This window comes from Rhipicephalus sanguineus, chromosome 10 (assembly GCF_013339695.2).
Source record: "Rhipicephalus sanguineus isolate Rsan-2018 chromosome 10, BIME_Rsan_1.4, whole genome shotgun sequence".
NCBI classification, from domain to species: Eukaryota; Metazoa; Arthropoda; class Arachnida; order Ixodida; family Ixodidae; genus Rhipicephalus; species Rhipicephalus sanguineus.
This window is the reverse complement of record NC_051185.1, coordinates 111,683,509-111,698,606: the sequence shown is the minus strand read 5'-3', so window position 1 is coordinate 111,698,606 and position 15,098 is coordinate 111,683,509. Positions and strand designations below refer to the sequence as shown.

Here is a 15,098-nt window from a genome sequence, read left to right as displayed (position 1 = left end):
CTACAAGTCAACACCAAAATAGGTCAAAAGAGGGCGCTACAAGTCAAGTCAATATCGAAATAGGTCAAGAGGGGGTACTACAGGTAAAGTAAACACCAAAATAGCTCAAAAGAGGGCACTACAAGTCAAGTCAACATCGAAATAGGTCAAGAGGAGGCACTACAGGTAAAGTTAACACCAAAATAGGTCAAAAGAGGGCACTACAAGTCAAGTCAATATCGAAATAGATGAAGTGGGGGCACTACAGGTCAAGTCAACACCAAAATAGCTCGAAAGAGGGCACTACAAGTCAAGTCACTATTATCAAAATAGGTCAAGTGAGGGCACTACAGGTCAAGTCAACACCAAAATAGCTCAAAAGAAGGCACTACAAGTCAAGTCACTATTATCAAAATAGGTCAAGTGAGGGCACTACAGGTCAAGTCAACACCAAAATAGGTCAGAAGAGGGCACTAGAAGTCAATATCGAAATAGGTCAAGAGAGGGTACTACACGTCAAGTCAACAGCAAAAGAGGGCACTACAAGTCAAGTCAGTATCGAAATCGGTCAAGAGGGGGCACTACAGGTAAACACCAAAATAGCTCAAAAGAGGGCACTACAAGTCAATATCGAAATATATCGAAATAGGTCAAGAGGGGGCACTGCAGGTAAACGCCAAAATAGCTCAAAAGAGGGCACTACAAGTCAAGTCAATATCGAAATAGATCAAGAGGGGGCACTACAGGTAAAGAAAACACCAAAATAGGTCAAAAGAGGGCACTACATGTAAAGTCAATATCGAAATAGGTCAAGAGAGGGTGCCACTGGATCACAAATGAGGGTTTCCTTTCCCACCATGGACGCCAAGCAGGCTGCACGTATGGAACGCCAGCGTGCGCTTGCCTATGAACGCCAGTGCTGCTGAAGGGCTAATTCATCTGTCGAAGCCAGCGAAGTGATAGTGAAACAGCAGCGCAGGAAGTTAGATGCAGATCTACACATGAGAGAAGTGGAGGCGAAACACCAGCGAATGCGAGGTAACCCTCAGCTTCAGAAGACCCAGGTGCAAGCCAAGCGCTAACAAAGACAGGCGAACCCGTAGCTTCGATTCAGACAAACACAAGCCAAGCGTCAACAGAGGCAGGTAAATCCTCAGCTCTGCTCCGCAGTTTGTACAGTTTTCACAGTGTGGAACTGGCATGATATTTTAAAGTGCTCGGTAGATTGACTGCCACACACAAGGGGCTGAATAAAGTAGCAAGACACTCAAGGACCAAAGGATGGCCTTAGTTCTTTGAACGCTCTGCTATATTTTGTTACTGTAAAGTAATTCTGGCACATGTTTCTGAAGTCGTAGAAACTGTACCACACATTCATTGCATGTGAAGGGATGACACTTCACAATTGTCAAGTTTCTGAATCACAAGAGGTTTTAATTCAGTACAAAAGTTAAAGCTGCTTGACCTGGTGTCGTTTACATTATTGTGGCATTACGATAGAGAAAAATTTGCTTTCATCAAGTAGCACAAAGGGCAGGCACCTTGAGGTTGCTCTAGTAAATTTAAACACCAGAGGGTTGTGACAATATTTACCTTTTGGTGTACCAAGACTGGCGGCGGTACAGTCATAACGGCCGCGGCCCAGCAGTAGGCTCGATGCCCAGTCAGGGTTCGCGTACGTCGTTCATTAAATTCACAAGTTTTCCTTTGAAAGTGAAAACGTTCATATATGTTGCACTGTTAGGCCAAACTTAATTCAAGACACGTTAATTGAAGAGGGAAAGCTCGCGTGTACGTTGCTGTGAATCTAGGCAGCATTCTGGAGAGGTGACATAATTACATCAGTAAAGGTGTTAAACCTGGGCATATCTCGAAAATGCCTTTACCTGTGATTAAGTGAAGACTGCAGACACAAATGTGTTTCTCCTTTCTCAAGTCTCTTCTGTTAATGCAGCCGAGCGCTGCGGCGCTTTTCGGACACCCTTGTCGGCGCGCACTGATTTATTATAATCGCAGGCAAACTAAACATGTCAACGCGTGGCTGTGCCTTGCCTTTCGAAGCAGAAGTTCCACATCTTGTTCTGCATCCGGAAATAGCGCAAATACAGTGAAACCTCGGTGATACGAATCTCACGGGACCACCAAAAATATTCGTATCATCCAACATTCATATCACCAGAAAACATGGAAAATTAGCATGCAACAAATTAGCACGCGACAAAAGAAAGCTGGCGTGCATTTTCATTTATTGTTTTTCAGGGCCACAGCAATGTCAGGAAGAACTCTGAATTATTATTGTCAGTTAAGTTTTTAGATGTCGGTAATCACACCAACACTCGTAAATATACGGCCCGTACGTGCGTGTTTAATTAATGAACCAGGTGCATTGTTACCCACGACAGCATTAGCCCCTTCCAAGTTTTCGTATGCTTGTTTCGCATGACAGCGGAGTACTAAAGCGAAAGTAACGGAAGAAGCATTTTGACGCAATAGATCAACGCAACAAAATTTCAGAACGACTGTCCTACGTTACATTGTTATCGCGTAGGTGTTGGGGATGTTTTTTGGGAGATTTACGGTCGTGCCACAAGTGCGACCTTAACAGTCGCGCGTGTTGACATTGTGAGGCCCGACTCCTTCACCAAGACCGTCCTCGCCCACCGTTCACAGGATGTCTGATTCACGAGGAAGGCACATACAACGACAGCAGCCCGCGTCAACGTGTTAGAAAAAAAAAAAAAAAGCACGGTGCCACTGTCCTCTGTAACTCGAACGCGAAGGCACACGGATACACATTAGAGCCTCAAGGATTCGCGTGCACAATCTCGGAGGCCGTGACGCGTCTCTGAAGGTTTATTCTGATCGTAAGAAAAGTTTTTTTTTTTTTCTTGCACCGTGATTTTGACGACTTGGCGGTGCGGTGCGCATGCCTGCACTTGCGTTCCTGCACTCGCACGTGCTTGGCGCGTCTTCCGCGACAGCCCGGACAGCACCTCTTCGTACTTGGGCTGTAGCGTACGTTCGTATCAAGCGTCGCGGGGTGAAAATTGGATCCCAATAACCGCACTTCATTACATTGCAGGCCAATGGGCCTTGGCCGGGACCAAAGAAAAATTCGTATCACCCCGAAATTCATATGAGCTGTGTTCGTATCACCGAGGTTTCACTGTAGTTATGGTGAAGCCAGTTGCACGTCTGAAAAACACATCTCATCGCTGCAAGGCTCCGGACTACTATTCCAGGTGTTCTTAAACATGGCGGATTTCGGTCCTCTCGTTCCCGGATGTGATGTCCGTGCAACCTATGTGTACATGCTTTCAAAAGAGCTGTGGGTATAACAAATCTAATACCTGCATCACACGGGCCCCTTTTGAAAAGCCATCGAGTCGATGGCCGTCTGAATGCCGCTGCTCCATCGACTCAATAGAGTTGTTGCGCTGCTACACGTCAGTTTTCAATGGCTGTCGAGTGGTTCAGGTGTTTCTCGCAAAAATTGTGTGGTGCTGCAAATCTTTGTTTTCATTTTCATGTTATCGTAAGTGAAATAATATAAATACACTTAAAAGTACACATGCATCTGTTATTTTTGTTAAAACATTTCAATAAATTGTTTATGCGTAATTATGATAGCATGTTTGGTTTTTAAGTTGTTGAGCAGCGAGCGAAACTGTGGCCACGCCACCGCTTGTCAATGTTGGCACGTTCACACTGTTTCCGCTTCTGTCGCTCAATAGCCATCGAACTTTCAACAGAGGTGTGGGGTGCTCCGCACAAGCTGCCACATGGGCAAAACCGCCCATGTGGCAGCTGAGCTTGTGCTTGACAGGTGAGTCAATAGACCATCGGTTCAATGGCCTTCCAAACGCCCGTGTGACACCGGTATTAGTGTTGTAGCATCATCATCGCCCTTCATGATCATCATCATTTTCCTAGCCACTGGGCCGTGCCTTTTGCGCAGCTCACGCTGAGCTCGAGGCGCGAGCCAGACAGAACGAGCTCATGCACCTGGCGGTTTGGACGCTGCAGCCGCCGCCACTACGCTTCGGCCATTCTGCTAGAAATAAAGTGGCGAGACCGGCCCGGCCATGTCGGCTGCTGTCATGTCTTCTCACGTCTGTCGTCTCTTGCTACAATGTTAAGTGCCATTGGCATGTATTCGTACAAAGACGTGGCATTGGCAGTCGCTGATGTTAACAGCAGAAAAGACAAAATGATGATGATGATGGTTGCAGCAGTACTTTGCAAACCTGGTCTGTCAGGGGTACTTGGCCTTTGGTTTTGCCCATCCAAAAGTCCATCATGCTGGATGGGCATCAGCATAAAAGTGGACGTGGATCAGTATGTCCAACGATAGGGTAATTACCCTACTTGTAGGGTATTTTCGAAATTTTGCGGCCAGCATAGGGTAGTAGGGCGGTAACATGAATTTCTTAAAGGGACCCTGAAATGGTTATTTGAAGCTTTGTCAGGGTTTAGGCTAGAGCATCATCAAACCATTGGCACCACAAATTAAGCGACACGCCATGTTTCAAGGCGGCTGCGGCCAATTGTATCATACCCTCCTTCACACCCCTGCCTTGCCTCCTCAACTCGTGAGACATGCTGGCATCGCTGGTAATCGCAGAGCTTTCGTGAGCGCAATCGACGATTTAAGCTTCGCCCAGTCATGACCTCCGAGACTGCACGCCGACAGGTTGCACGCGATCTCGGAGACCATAGCCCAGTGCGCCCAGCAGCACGCACACCGTCTGGCAACAGAGACAGAGTGGTTGATATCTGCTCCGACAAGTGCCACCACCCTACCAGCCGATCTTTCCTAAACGCGCACACTGCAGCCAATCAGATCAGCAGCCCCGGTGACGTCAGATGACGTCATGCACGCACTGCATGTCATACTGTTAATGCGCGGTTAAAAACGCGTTTGTCTGAGCCGCAGTGATCTGCAGCGATTCGCAGCTTTAAAGCGTTGTAATAAATTACGCAGTTTACACAGAGAGTTTAAATCAGTCTTTAAATGACCCTTAGGACTTGGTCTACCAGCCCAATGCGTTTGCATAAAATCGTCAAAACCGTTTCAAGATCCCTTTAAAGGGACACTAAAGGCAAATAACAATTTGCGTCAGAGTGAAAGGTCAATGTTTGGGAATGTCTAAAACGTCAATATTATCAACAGCAGTGCTCTACTAATCGAGAAATTAAGATAAATATATGTCCCCACATGCGCTATGAGTGCGACATCTAGGAAATGATCCCAATATCATCACAGCTCCCGGCTACAATTAATCACTGGTAATCGAACCAGCTGTAGTAAAAAAAAAGAAGCTTCCATGCATTACAACGCGTAATAAAATGCTCCTTGTTCGTTTCTGTTTCATTCATAGAAAAAAGAACCGCCTGGCGTTACTATGGGGAAAGGCGTCAGTGGTTCAAAAGTTGCGTTTTCGCTTGGTTAGGCTGGATAGGTGGCGCCATCCAGCGGAGCCCAGTTGCATCAAGCAAGCAGAAAATTGTTTAATGGCCATTGTTGTTGCTGTGGCTCCTGCTACTTTCGCTCTGCTGCTGCTAGTGTCAGTGGCCACGCAGTAAAGGCGGGCAACGTTGCGTAAGGCAACTGCCATGTCAGGAGTTCTGTTTTCAGGCAGGTGATGTGGGTGATTTGAAGCGCGCTAGAGCTGTGCTGACCACTAAAATGTGATTTTATTTCGAAATAAGCATTTCCTTGGCACGAAAGTAGCACTACAAGGTTTCTGGACCGCTATTTCAGGAATCAACGTCGACTTAATATCTCCCTTTAGTGTCCCTTGAACAGACGTACGGTAATTTCCACATTTTGCTCGTCGTCGATCAGTGAAAAATGTAGACCATCCGCGTGACATATCTGAGGGTTACATTCCTAAAGAGATCCAAAACCAAAATCTTTTTTTGAATAAAATCGGAACTGTCTTAATTCACATGTCACCAGCATAGGGCAAAGACGAAAGACAATATGTCACATATTTCTTTGCTAGCATTGTTTATTATCATGAATGCTTTTTCCCTCTCTGTCGTCTCCCATTTGTTCGTTGCGTGAAAGGGCCTTTAAATTTTTGCGACGGCAGTCAGTTTCAGTTATTAACACGAAAACATTAGAGGCCTCATCAAACACGAAAAGTGGCCCCAAAAGAGGCTACTGCACTAACATGCACCCTACTGCATATCTCGATATTGAATTGAAACATGTTACGTCGTTTCTTTACCTTTCCCATGCATATGCATTTCTCACCTTTACTTATTCTCGATTTATAACTATGCTTCCTAAGGCAACCCTCACCTGGCTTCAAACAGCAAAACGCTTCACCTTGAGTTATCGTAAAATGTATTCTTGCTGATTTAATGACCTTTGCCTTTTCAGTAGCTACTCAGAGCCAGTTTTTTTTTTTTTTTTTTTTAAGTCGCTGCTTGCCAATAGATCTTTTCGCCTCTATGGCGCTCCGCCTAAAGGGGTACTGACACAAAAACTTTGGCCTCGCGTTTTTTTGCTGCAATGTGTTGCTGGGGGCCTGTTAGTCATAACACGGCACCTCATTTGCTGCAGCGCGCGACAGATATTTAATTACAGGCTCCTCATTACCGACCAGTTTCAGTTTCGGTTTGAGAGAGCTCGAAAAACGACAAGGCACCGGGTGCAACTATCACCACCTAGCGTGCGCAGCTCTCGATCACGTCAGCACACAGAACTGTGACTCACTTCCGCACGGTCCGCATCGAGAAGTCCTTTCGAATAGCAAACGGGACAGCAGTGTCGCCAAACACAAAACTTTCAACGCGTGCGCCGCGGCCACGGACTCGCGACCAGCCGCCGAAAAGTATAGACTGCCGGAACAAACGTGGCAAAAGAAAAAATGGCGGCTATGACATCATCCTAACTTGTTGCAGCGTCGTTACGTGAGGGAAGTAGGGGGGTCACCGAGGGTCACCTCTGATGGTGTCAGTAGAGCGACGGAGTCGATCGCTCACGCAAACTTCAAAATTAATTTAAAATACCTTCCAAGCTATATTCGCTGTTGATATTTTGCAGATGATATACACATGTTCACGGGAATCGAACCCGCAGGCTGTCTCGGCTGCGAAATTTTGTGTCAGTACCCCTTTAACGTTGTTTGTTACTGCGTCGCTCACACTGCCAGCCATATGCTTGCTGATGAGTCTCCTAGCATTTTTTCAACTGTGAGTCAACGCTTTTCTTTTGAAAATACAGAAACGTTAGTCCCTCTTCTAAACTAATTTTTAAATCGCTGAAGTCGCTGCCAACTTCAACAGAGTGCGAAAACAAAGTGCAGGGTGCAAAAGTACAGAGTGCGAAAATTCTGCAGGAAGGCTGGTTGCTGATTGCAAATCCTACTGTGGACAAGTCCAAGCAGTTAGGTATCGGCTGTGCGGGCGACATCTTCACTGCGTTTACTGTAGTTGTGGTCCTCTTCTCTGTCAATGTCAGTTGGCACCTCTGATGTGCCTTCTCCTCTGAGGAGATGGTGCATTGCCATCTGTTTTGTCAGGGTTGGTTTTGCCATCCTTGCCTTCCCTTCGGTAGTGGGCTTCTTCTTTTTGAAAAAAATCTCCTCTGTGGCTCAATTTTTCTTTTCGATGACACTGTTGGTGCTGATTGTGTGTTTGTGATGGCACTTATCCTTGAAAGTGCCTCTTGCAGTGTTGGTTCTAACCATGACAAAAATGTGTCTGGAAGTGAATGTTGTAGATGCGTGCGTATGGCATCTAGTAGGAGGGCACAGCGTGCTGAAGTGCGCGTCTCCTTTGGTCTTACCGCCTGTATGCTGGTTGCAGCAGCCATCAGGTTGTCTTCCTCTGCCTGGTCAATGGAAACCTTTAAAAAAAACAGAAAAACATGGCATTAAAAAAAATGTTTGCAGCAATTTGTATGCTAGGTGCAAGGCTTAAACATGCATCGAGCATGTGCATATCTACCATTTCTTTTCTATGATATTTGTGACAGTTGCATGTTTCACCACTCAAGTGTTACCATTGACAAGTTGGCTGCAAAATCTCTAGTTTGTTTCAGTTATCATTCTCAGCCTGTTTTATCCACTGCAGGACGAAGGCCTCTCCCAGTGATCTCCAGTTTACCCTATCCTGTGCGAGCTGATTCCATTTTATCCCTGTGAAATCCTTAATTTCATCCCTCCATTTAACTCTGCCTTCCCCGAATGCGTTACCCATCCCTTTGTACCCATTCTGTTGCCCGTACTGACCCCCAGTTGTCTCTTGTACATATTACGTGACCAGCCCGGGTCCATTTCTTTCGCTTGACGCCAAGCAAGATATCTGCAAGCCTTGTCTGTTCCCTGACCCTCTCTGCCGTCCTCCAACCGTTAATTTTACTCCTATAATTTTTTGTTCCATTGCACGCTGTGTGGTCCTCAAATTTTTCTCTAGCTGCTATGTTATCCTCCATCTTTCAGCCTCATGTGTTTGAAAAGGCAGTATGCATTAATTGTATGCTTTTCATTTTAACTCTCATTAGCGTGAGAAAATAGTTATTTTTCATATGTCTCGGTAAGAAAGTTTTTTGCCAGTTTGAAAAGTACTCCAGCACACATTGCAGCATACCAAATTATACATAATGAAATGCTCTTTCCAAAAAATATAAGCTTTACAGCAACAAAAATATTGTGGACTGTGTAAAAATCTGAAATGTGTGTTTTGGTTGCCAGCTGTTAAATGGCGCAATAGAAACACTATATATGCAAAAACATTCAAACGATAGAAAATTCTGAATATACGTTCTGAAGATGAATGACCCAGGAATAGTACAATAATAAATGTTCTACACAATGTTTCTATTGACATAAAATTTAGCTTTTCTTGGAAAAAAATGCGATTGTAATATCTGCCTTAACTCTTTCGTTACCGCGAGAAAACGGCACAGCGGTGACATCGAAATGTCCTTTCAGTAGCGCAGAACGCCAGTACTGCACCTATGCAAGGTAACTGCTCAAACGCTCAGTTTAAGCAGCATGAGCGCGTTACAAAGAAATAAGGTCCAGCACATGCTGAAGAGGAGCGCTAAATGAACTGACTAAACTTAAAACTTGGCATCAGTCATGCTTTCTTCTCGCGATGTCGCCGCTGCCGGGCCTGAAACAGCCAGACAGGCCTGTGGCGAAGGTGAAATCTGTGCTCCCATAGATTTCCACCCGCTCTTGCAGAACGCTTCAGCACTCCTGATAGCTTTCCACATTTCCCTTCTGAACTAGATTTAAACAAAAAACGCTCAAGCAAGTACTGCATGTTTTTTCATGCGTGCGGCGAGTGCGCGGACCTGCAAAATGGCGACCCTGTCGCTAGCGCTCCTTGCTCGCAGATGATGTCGAGTGCATAGCTCATATACATTTATCTATCTTTGTGTAACTGAAATAACATTACGCTGAATGTTTTGAATATGTTTTAAGTGCGAATGCACTTTATAAGCGACCCTGAATCCGCCGTCCCATAGCAACGGCGCGAGGAAAGGAGAGGAGCGTCTGTAGCAACGGCGCAGCGACGTCACACCCCACGTGACTGCGCGCGCTCCGCCTCCTCACCGCGGTTTGCGCGGGCGCGCGCCGGCTCCGCACCGCTCTTCTAGGTGGCATTGGGTGCAGTGCTTCGCCGCTCCTTCTCTCGCCGTTCGCTCTCTCTCCTCCCTGCGCCCCACTCTCCCGTCCGCTGGCTGGGCGCCTCTCGAAATGTGTGCTCGAGACGCCGCTTTGAAACGCCAACGGCGACCACAAGGCTGAGATTATGGCCGTCAGGTACAATGACAACACAAACAGGTGCTGATGAATATGTAAATAAATGGTTACGGTACAAATCCTCGTCTCGTCATTAATTTACGCCATTAAAATTACTGCGCCGTGTACTCTCGGCGCAAGAAATGCATTCGCATTTCCTCACGATTCCCTTCGGGGAGGTGGGGGCATTTTTTATGAACTTTACAGAGCTTATAGTGGAGTAATCTCAACCGTTGTTAGAGTTCATTGCGTGTTGTTAACTTCTTTTTTTACTGTTTATGACAAGCAAAGTGATCCAGGCTAGTCATTATTAACATTATTGAGATATAGATTTATTTATCTCTATATAAGTGAAATAACACCGCACTGGACGTTTTGAATATATTTGGGAAACTTCAAGGTTATACTGGAAAAATGTCAATCGCTTTTGTGAGCTTCAATTGTGTGTTGCGATTTTAAAAAGTTACTAAAACTAGATGTTTTTGTTATAACTGCGATATCGATTTATTTTAAGTGCAATAAAATTAGTCATTTCTGAAAATTTTAGAGTGAAGAAAGTTCCAACTTTGCATGCCGCTTTGAGTCCTTGAAAGACCTGCGACAGGTCCTGGAAAGTCCTTGAATATTCTTGTATTTTCGCTTTGGAAACCTGTACGAACCCTGCACCAGTGACCCATGACGCAGTGAACATGTTAATATGCTAGAGTTGGGTACGCAATATGTAGTTTTGTCTGTGTTAATATCATCATCAAGGTGCTTGAAGAACAAGAGAAAGAACATTTCTCTTTGGCGCCAGCATGCGCTCAATATGCTACAGCTGGCTATGCTATAGACCTACTCCATGTTTGTAAACAGCGGTAGGCGCCGTCTATATAGTTAGGTTCCTTGTAGCGACGTCGCGGCGCATTGGCTCCGCCCAGCCGTCCCAGCTAGAAGCTCGCTACTGCCCTTTATGATCATGTGACAACTGGCACAGCAGGTGCAAAAGCTGCCATCAAGCACTGCGCATCGGGACGCCTTTTGCATGTTTTCAAGGGGAGGCTGCAACAGAGGAAGTTGCAGTGGCTGTAAGAGGGACTCTGAAATAAACATATGAGTCATGTTGACGTGTAGCTCTAGCTTTGAGAACCTCATCAAAACATGAGACATCTTAATGGCAGGAATGTGACTCAGTCGCGAAATGTCATTGCCGTTGCGGCAATCTATGTCACACATCTACGTTTTAATTTGTTAACTAATGCAAGAATGACTGACCCAGTTTAGCAAGAGGCTCTAGGATACGATATGCAAATGCGCGGTGTAAGAATACATAGCTACGAATCGGTGTGGTAAATCCTCGCATATAACAAATGTGCCGGACAAGTTATTCATGCAAACGACATGGGCGATCTCGGCGACACTTTCATCCGTGATACGCTTGCGATAATGCTTCAATTACATGCTGTGGACAATGCGGTTACGTAACTGTCACTGTCAGGTCCGCGGCTCAATTCGTACGCTCAAGTTGAGGCCGTGAAATGCATAAAGAGCGTAAACAGACTCTGCAAGTTTCCCGAGTACTGAGTACTGCTTTTCTGTGAATTCTCACCGGCATGAAAATCTCGTGAACCGTACCGCAGCCAGAACAGCCCTGCCCGATACACTTGTGTCAGGTGCATATAATCGGGAAAAGCATAGTCGAAGTCAACCTTTCGTTCGCTGCTGCTTTGATGAACCTTGCTCACGCAGAAAGAAACACATGCTCGATGACCAAGTGACACCTTTAGCTCATGCGAACATAGCAAAATCATAACAAAACACGGCAGCAGCTGTGGTAGACATGGCGACTTTTGCCTACCGTGCGGAACTAAATGCTCGACGACAGCGGCACCGCATTTTCGTGACATATGTCTGGTGGAATTCGTCTATATGTGGTTTTGCCTGCGTTACGCCAAGCGACGATGATGGAATAGGCCTCCTCAAGTGCTCCGCACTTAAAAATGATAGTGGTGCAGGCTGTTATTTTGCCTCTGACTTTTTGCTTGCACGGGTTTAATGTCCATACGAAAGGCTTCTCTCGCTTTTTTTTTTTGCTTAAGCATGTTCGTAAGCTGCCTCGTTTTCACACATGCGGTAAGGTGTCCCCCTTCGAATTCAAGGAACCTTTGTTTTTACGCAAAAAGATAGTGTCGTTAAAATAATCAAAACAAAACAAAACTTGAAAATATGGTATAGGTACTGCCTGCTCTTCAAAAAGCCTATGACCTCTGAGCTCCGACCCAAGTAGAATTCACACACGAGGTTTGTCATTATGCAAAAGTTTTTTTTTACTTGTCTGTGTTTGCTCCTGAGCAGCCTCTTGTGCAATCGTTATTGTTATGGCATTCAAAGGGCTCGGTGCTCTGTTATTGGTCTCGTCCTTTTTACTCGGAGTGCGGGGGATGTGGTGCTTGTTGTTAGTTGCGGTGGTAACTGCATGATCGCGGTGTTCTCTGTTAACCTTGATTCCTGCTTGTTCCCATTCTAGCTGTTTAAATACTTCCTTTAGGCATGCAGTATACAACATTAGGGATATTGTACCTCCTTGTCTGACATCTTTTTTTTAGCATAACTTTATCGCTTTTTTTGGGGGGGGGGGGGGGTAAGGTAGCTGTAGAGGCATTGCAGATGTCGACTGCTGTATTGACGTAAGTTTTGGACACTTCTAGCATCTGCTTAATTGTGATATCCAAGTACATTCAGTCAGTTGTGATCATTCGTAAAAGTTAGCAAGAGTAGTACATGAACGAAGCATGACACTGATCATTAGAAATGTGGGAAAAACTGTCAGCGGTGTTGCAAGCCCCCTTTTAAGCTCTATTTTAAGAGTTTTCAGAAAGGTTCTAGAAAGGCCGCTCTTCTAGCTTTCGCCGAGACTGTGCTGTGCGTCCCGCGCATTCCTGGCGTTCTTTTTTTTTTTGTCAAAGTTAGTTAGATGGTAAAGTGTGTGCATACCTGCTCGCATTGCTGCTGTGTTGAAGGCTCAACTTTGTCAACGGCATGAAGCTTGATCAGGCTCACAGCATGAATGTGCTTGCACATGTGTCTTCTGAGCACATTGTCCTTGCAGGTGCAAGACCAACAGTGAATGCAGGTTCTACAGTCCTTGCACACTAGTTGGCACGTTTCGTCGCAGCTTTTGTTGTCATCACAGGTCACAGTGTAGAAGAGGTCCGCCGACTGTGACTTCACGAGCCATTGGTCCTTTGCAGCTGCCTGAATTGCTGAGCCATCAATTTCTGCACCAGTGCAATGCCTTGTTTTTGTCTCGCGTTCAAATGCGGTCTCACTATTCTTCGTCAGTTTTATTAGCCGATCAAAAATCTTGTCACGTACCAATTTCAGAAGAATGGAGATCAGTTTGTCGATCCTTTTGTTTTGTTTTCCATTTAAATAGCAGTATTTAATCACTCTGTGGAGCGCCTCCAGCCTCATGTTAGTGTTTATCCCATATTCGATTCTGTGGCATGCAGCCCACAGGGTTGCTCGGTTTGAGTAGTTGTTCTTAAAATAAGTGTTGAACTTCATCAACCCATTGTTTTCCCTGCCATGTTCGCTGCAGAATTCATCGAACTCTTTCATCACTTCGGTGAGCTCTTCCTGTGTGGATGCATCCATCATGGTCCGCAGTACCTGCAAAATTGACAGTGGAAAACAGAGCGATATGGAAACAATTCATTCTTATGGCACCGCTTGCAATTGACAAAGATATCTGTGTGATAGGGTAGCTTGAGGTTTAGGATTTGCTTTTGTTTTAAATTTCCATTTCTGCAATACAAAGGATCTGAGCATCGAGACAGTCCCACTTGGCTATTATGTTGAGACAAAAAAAAAAACATAAAAAACACCGCACTAGAGGTGTCAAGCCTGAAGGAAGTGCGGAGCTGGGTGGCATTATTTGTTTCATCTTTAGTTTTCTCTTTCTTTCCCTCTCTTCTCTGTTTTTCTTATGTCTCTTTGTCTCTGTTTATTTGTGTCTATTTCTCTTTCCAACTTTTTTCTCTTTCTTTTCTTTCTCTGTTGATTCGCTTGCTCTTTCTGTCTTTTTCTCCTTCTTTTTAGCTTTCTCTTTCTTCCTTTCTTTCACTCCTCTGTTAAACAAACATTGAGGTGGCACATGAACACTAGCGCGTGGAGGTCTGCGCAAGTCGATTTTAGTATAAAAATAAGCAGATATAATGCTGATAGAGGAGTAGATAGGACAGGTCTCGACCTGTCCTAAGCATTGCCACTTCCAGTACCTTGCTACCTATTGCAAAGTACTGTTCTCTCCCGATAATGTTGCACATTACTTTAGTCTTCTTCATATTTATTTTCAGACGGACCGTTCTCCTTTCCTTGTCGGCAATTCGCCCCCTGATTCACTCATCATTTCAATGTTTTAAGCTAATTGCAGGTTACTAACGTACTCTCTATTGTATTGTATCCCTAACTGTTCCCAGTCTACTAGTTGCTGGTTGTAGGTCAGGTTAGTTTGAGATTCCTAATACAGGCTTTGCATGCTGTGCAATATTTGCTGTGATGTCACTCACCTTGTACACGAATACTTGGAGTTCCTGGTCATGAATATGCTTCCTGATGTTTTCTCTCCAATTTTTATCTACATGCCAGGCACAAAGAAGCTGTCGCTGTGCATCCCCCATGATGGCTCTCCATGCATTATAGAAAGCAGGGGCATCATCTGTCATAAATGCTTTTGCGTGAATTTGGCCAGTTTTTTCGCGGATGGCTTTGAAAAAGATCTCCATCGCTCTTCTCTCAACTCTGCTTGTTATGCAGAAGGCCACTGGAAAACCGGTGCCATACTCGTCGACACACAGCAATGTCACAAGCTGGAAATCAAAGCCTGCAAGAAATAATGTGAAGAACGGGATGTTAATGTTATGTAATTATTTACAATACTGCTAATCCTTCTTAACTTGACCTTATCATTTTTAAACATTGAACTTAGGTGCAGGTAGTTCGCCTTGATGGTTGTAGATAATCTAAGGAACAATGCAAAAACAACAGGACATAGAAGTGCCATTTGTATCTTCTGTTGTCCTGTTGTTTTTTTGCACTTTTCCTTGAATTATGAACTTAGGGCGACAGATTTTATGTGTTACTGTTATACGCTTCAAGTCATCATGACCAAGCACAGGAGTATGAGAGACCAGAACTATTAATAAATCATACAGCCTTATTTCGAACTCCTTCCAGCTTATGCATGTTAATCTTTGTAAATAGATCCCAAATAACATTTGCGCATTTTAAGATTAGTAGTGCTAGAGCTTGAAAGCGACAGTTTTACAGATGCTAGATGCACTGTTGAAAGACTTTTATCAATAACAACAA

The 15,098-nt window shown here is 44.8% G+C and overlaps 1 protein-coding gene across 1 annotated transcript; it reads right to left on the bottom strand.

Moving 5' to 3' along the window:
* Positions 1-6,363: 6,363 nt before the first annotated feature.
* On the bottom strand, positions 6,364-14,607 carry LOC119372264 (uncharacterized). The gene is made up of 3 exons (XM_037642742.2): positions 14,297-14,607; positions 12,720-13,397; positions 6,364-7,840 (listed from the first exon to the last, which is right to left on the bottom strand). The coding sequence occupies exons 1-3, from the start codon at positions 14,510-14,512 to the stop codon at positions 7,511-7,513; spliced, it is 1,224 nt and encodes a 407-aa protein (XP_037498670.2). The 5' UTR covers positions 14,513-14,607; the 3' UTR covers positions 6,364-7,510.
* Positions 14,608-15,098: the final 491 nt, after the last annotated feature.

Bases quoted from the DNA above. Each gene is read 5' to 3' on its own strand.
- LOC119372264 (XM_037642742.2), bottom strand. From the start codon at position 14,512: ATGGAGATCTTTTTCAAAGCCATCCGCGAAAAAACTGGCCAAATTCAC. The intron at 13,398-14,296 runs GTGAGTGACATC...TCAATTTTGCAG, and splicing joins TCCAAGTATTCGTGTACAAG to GTACTGCGGACCATGATGGA. The intron at 7,841-12,719 runs GTATGCACACAC...TTTTTTTTAAAG, and splicing joins CACAGCAGCAATGCGAGCAG to GTTTCCATTGACCAGGCAGA.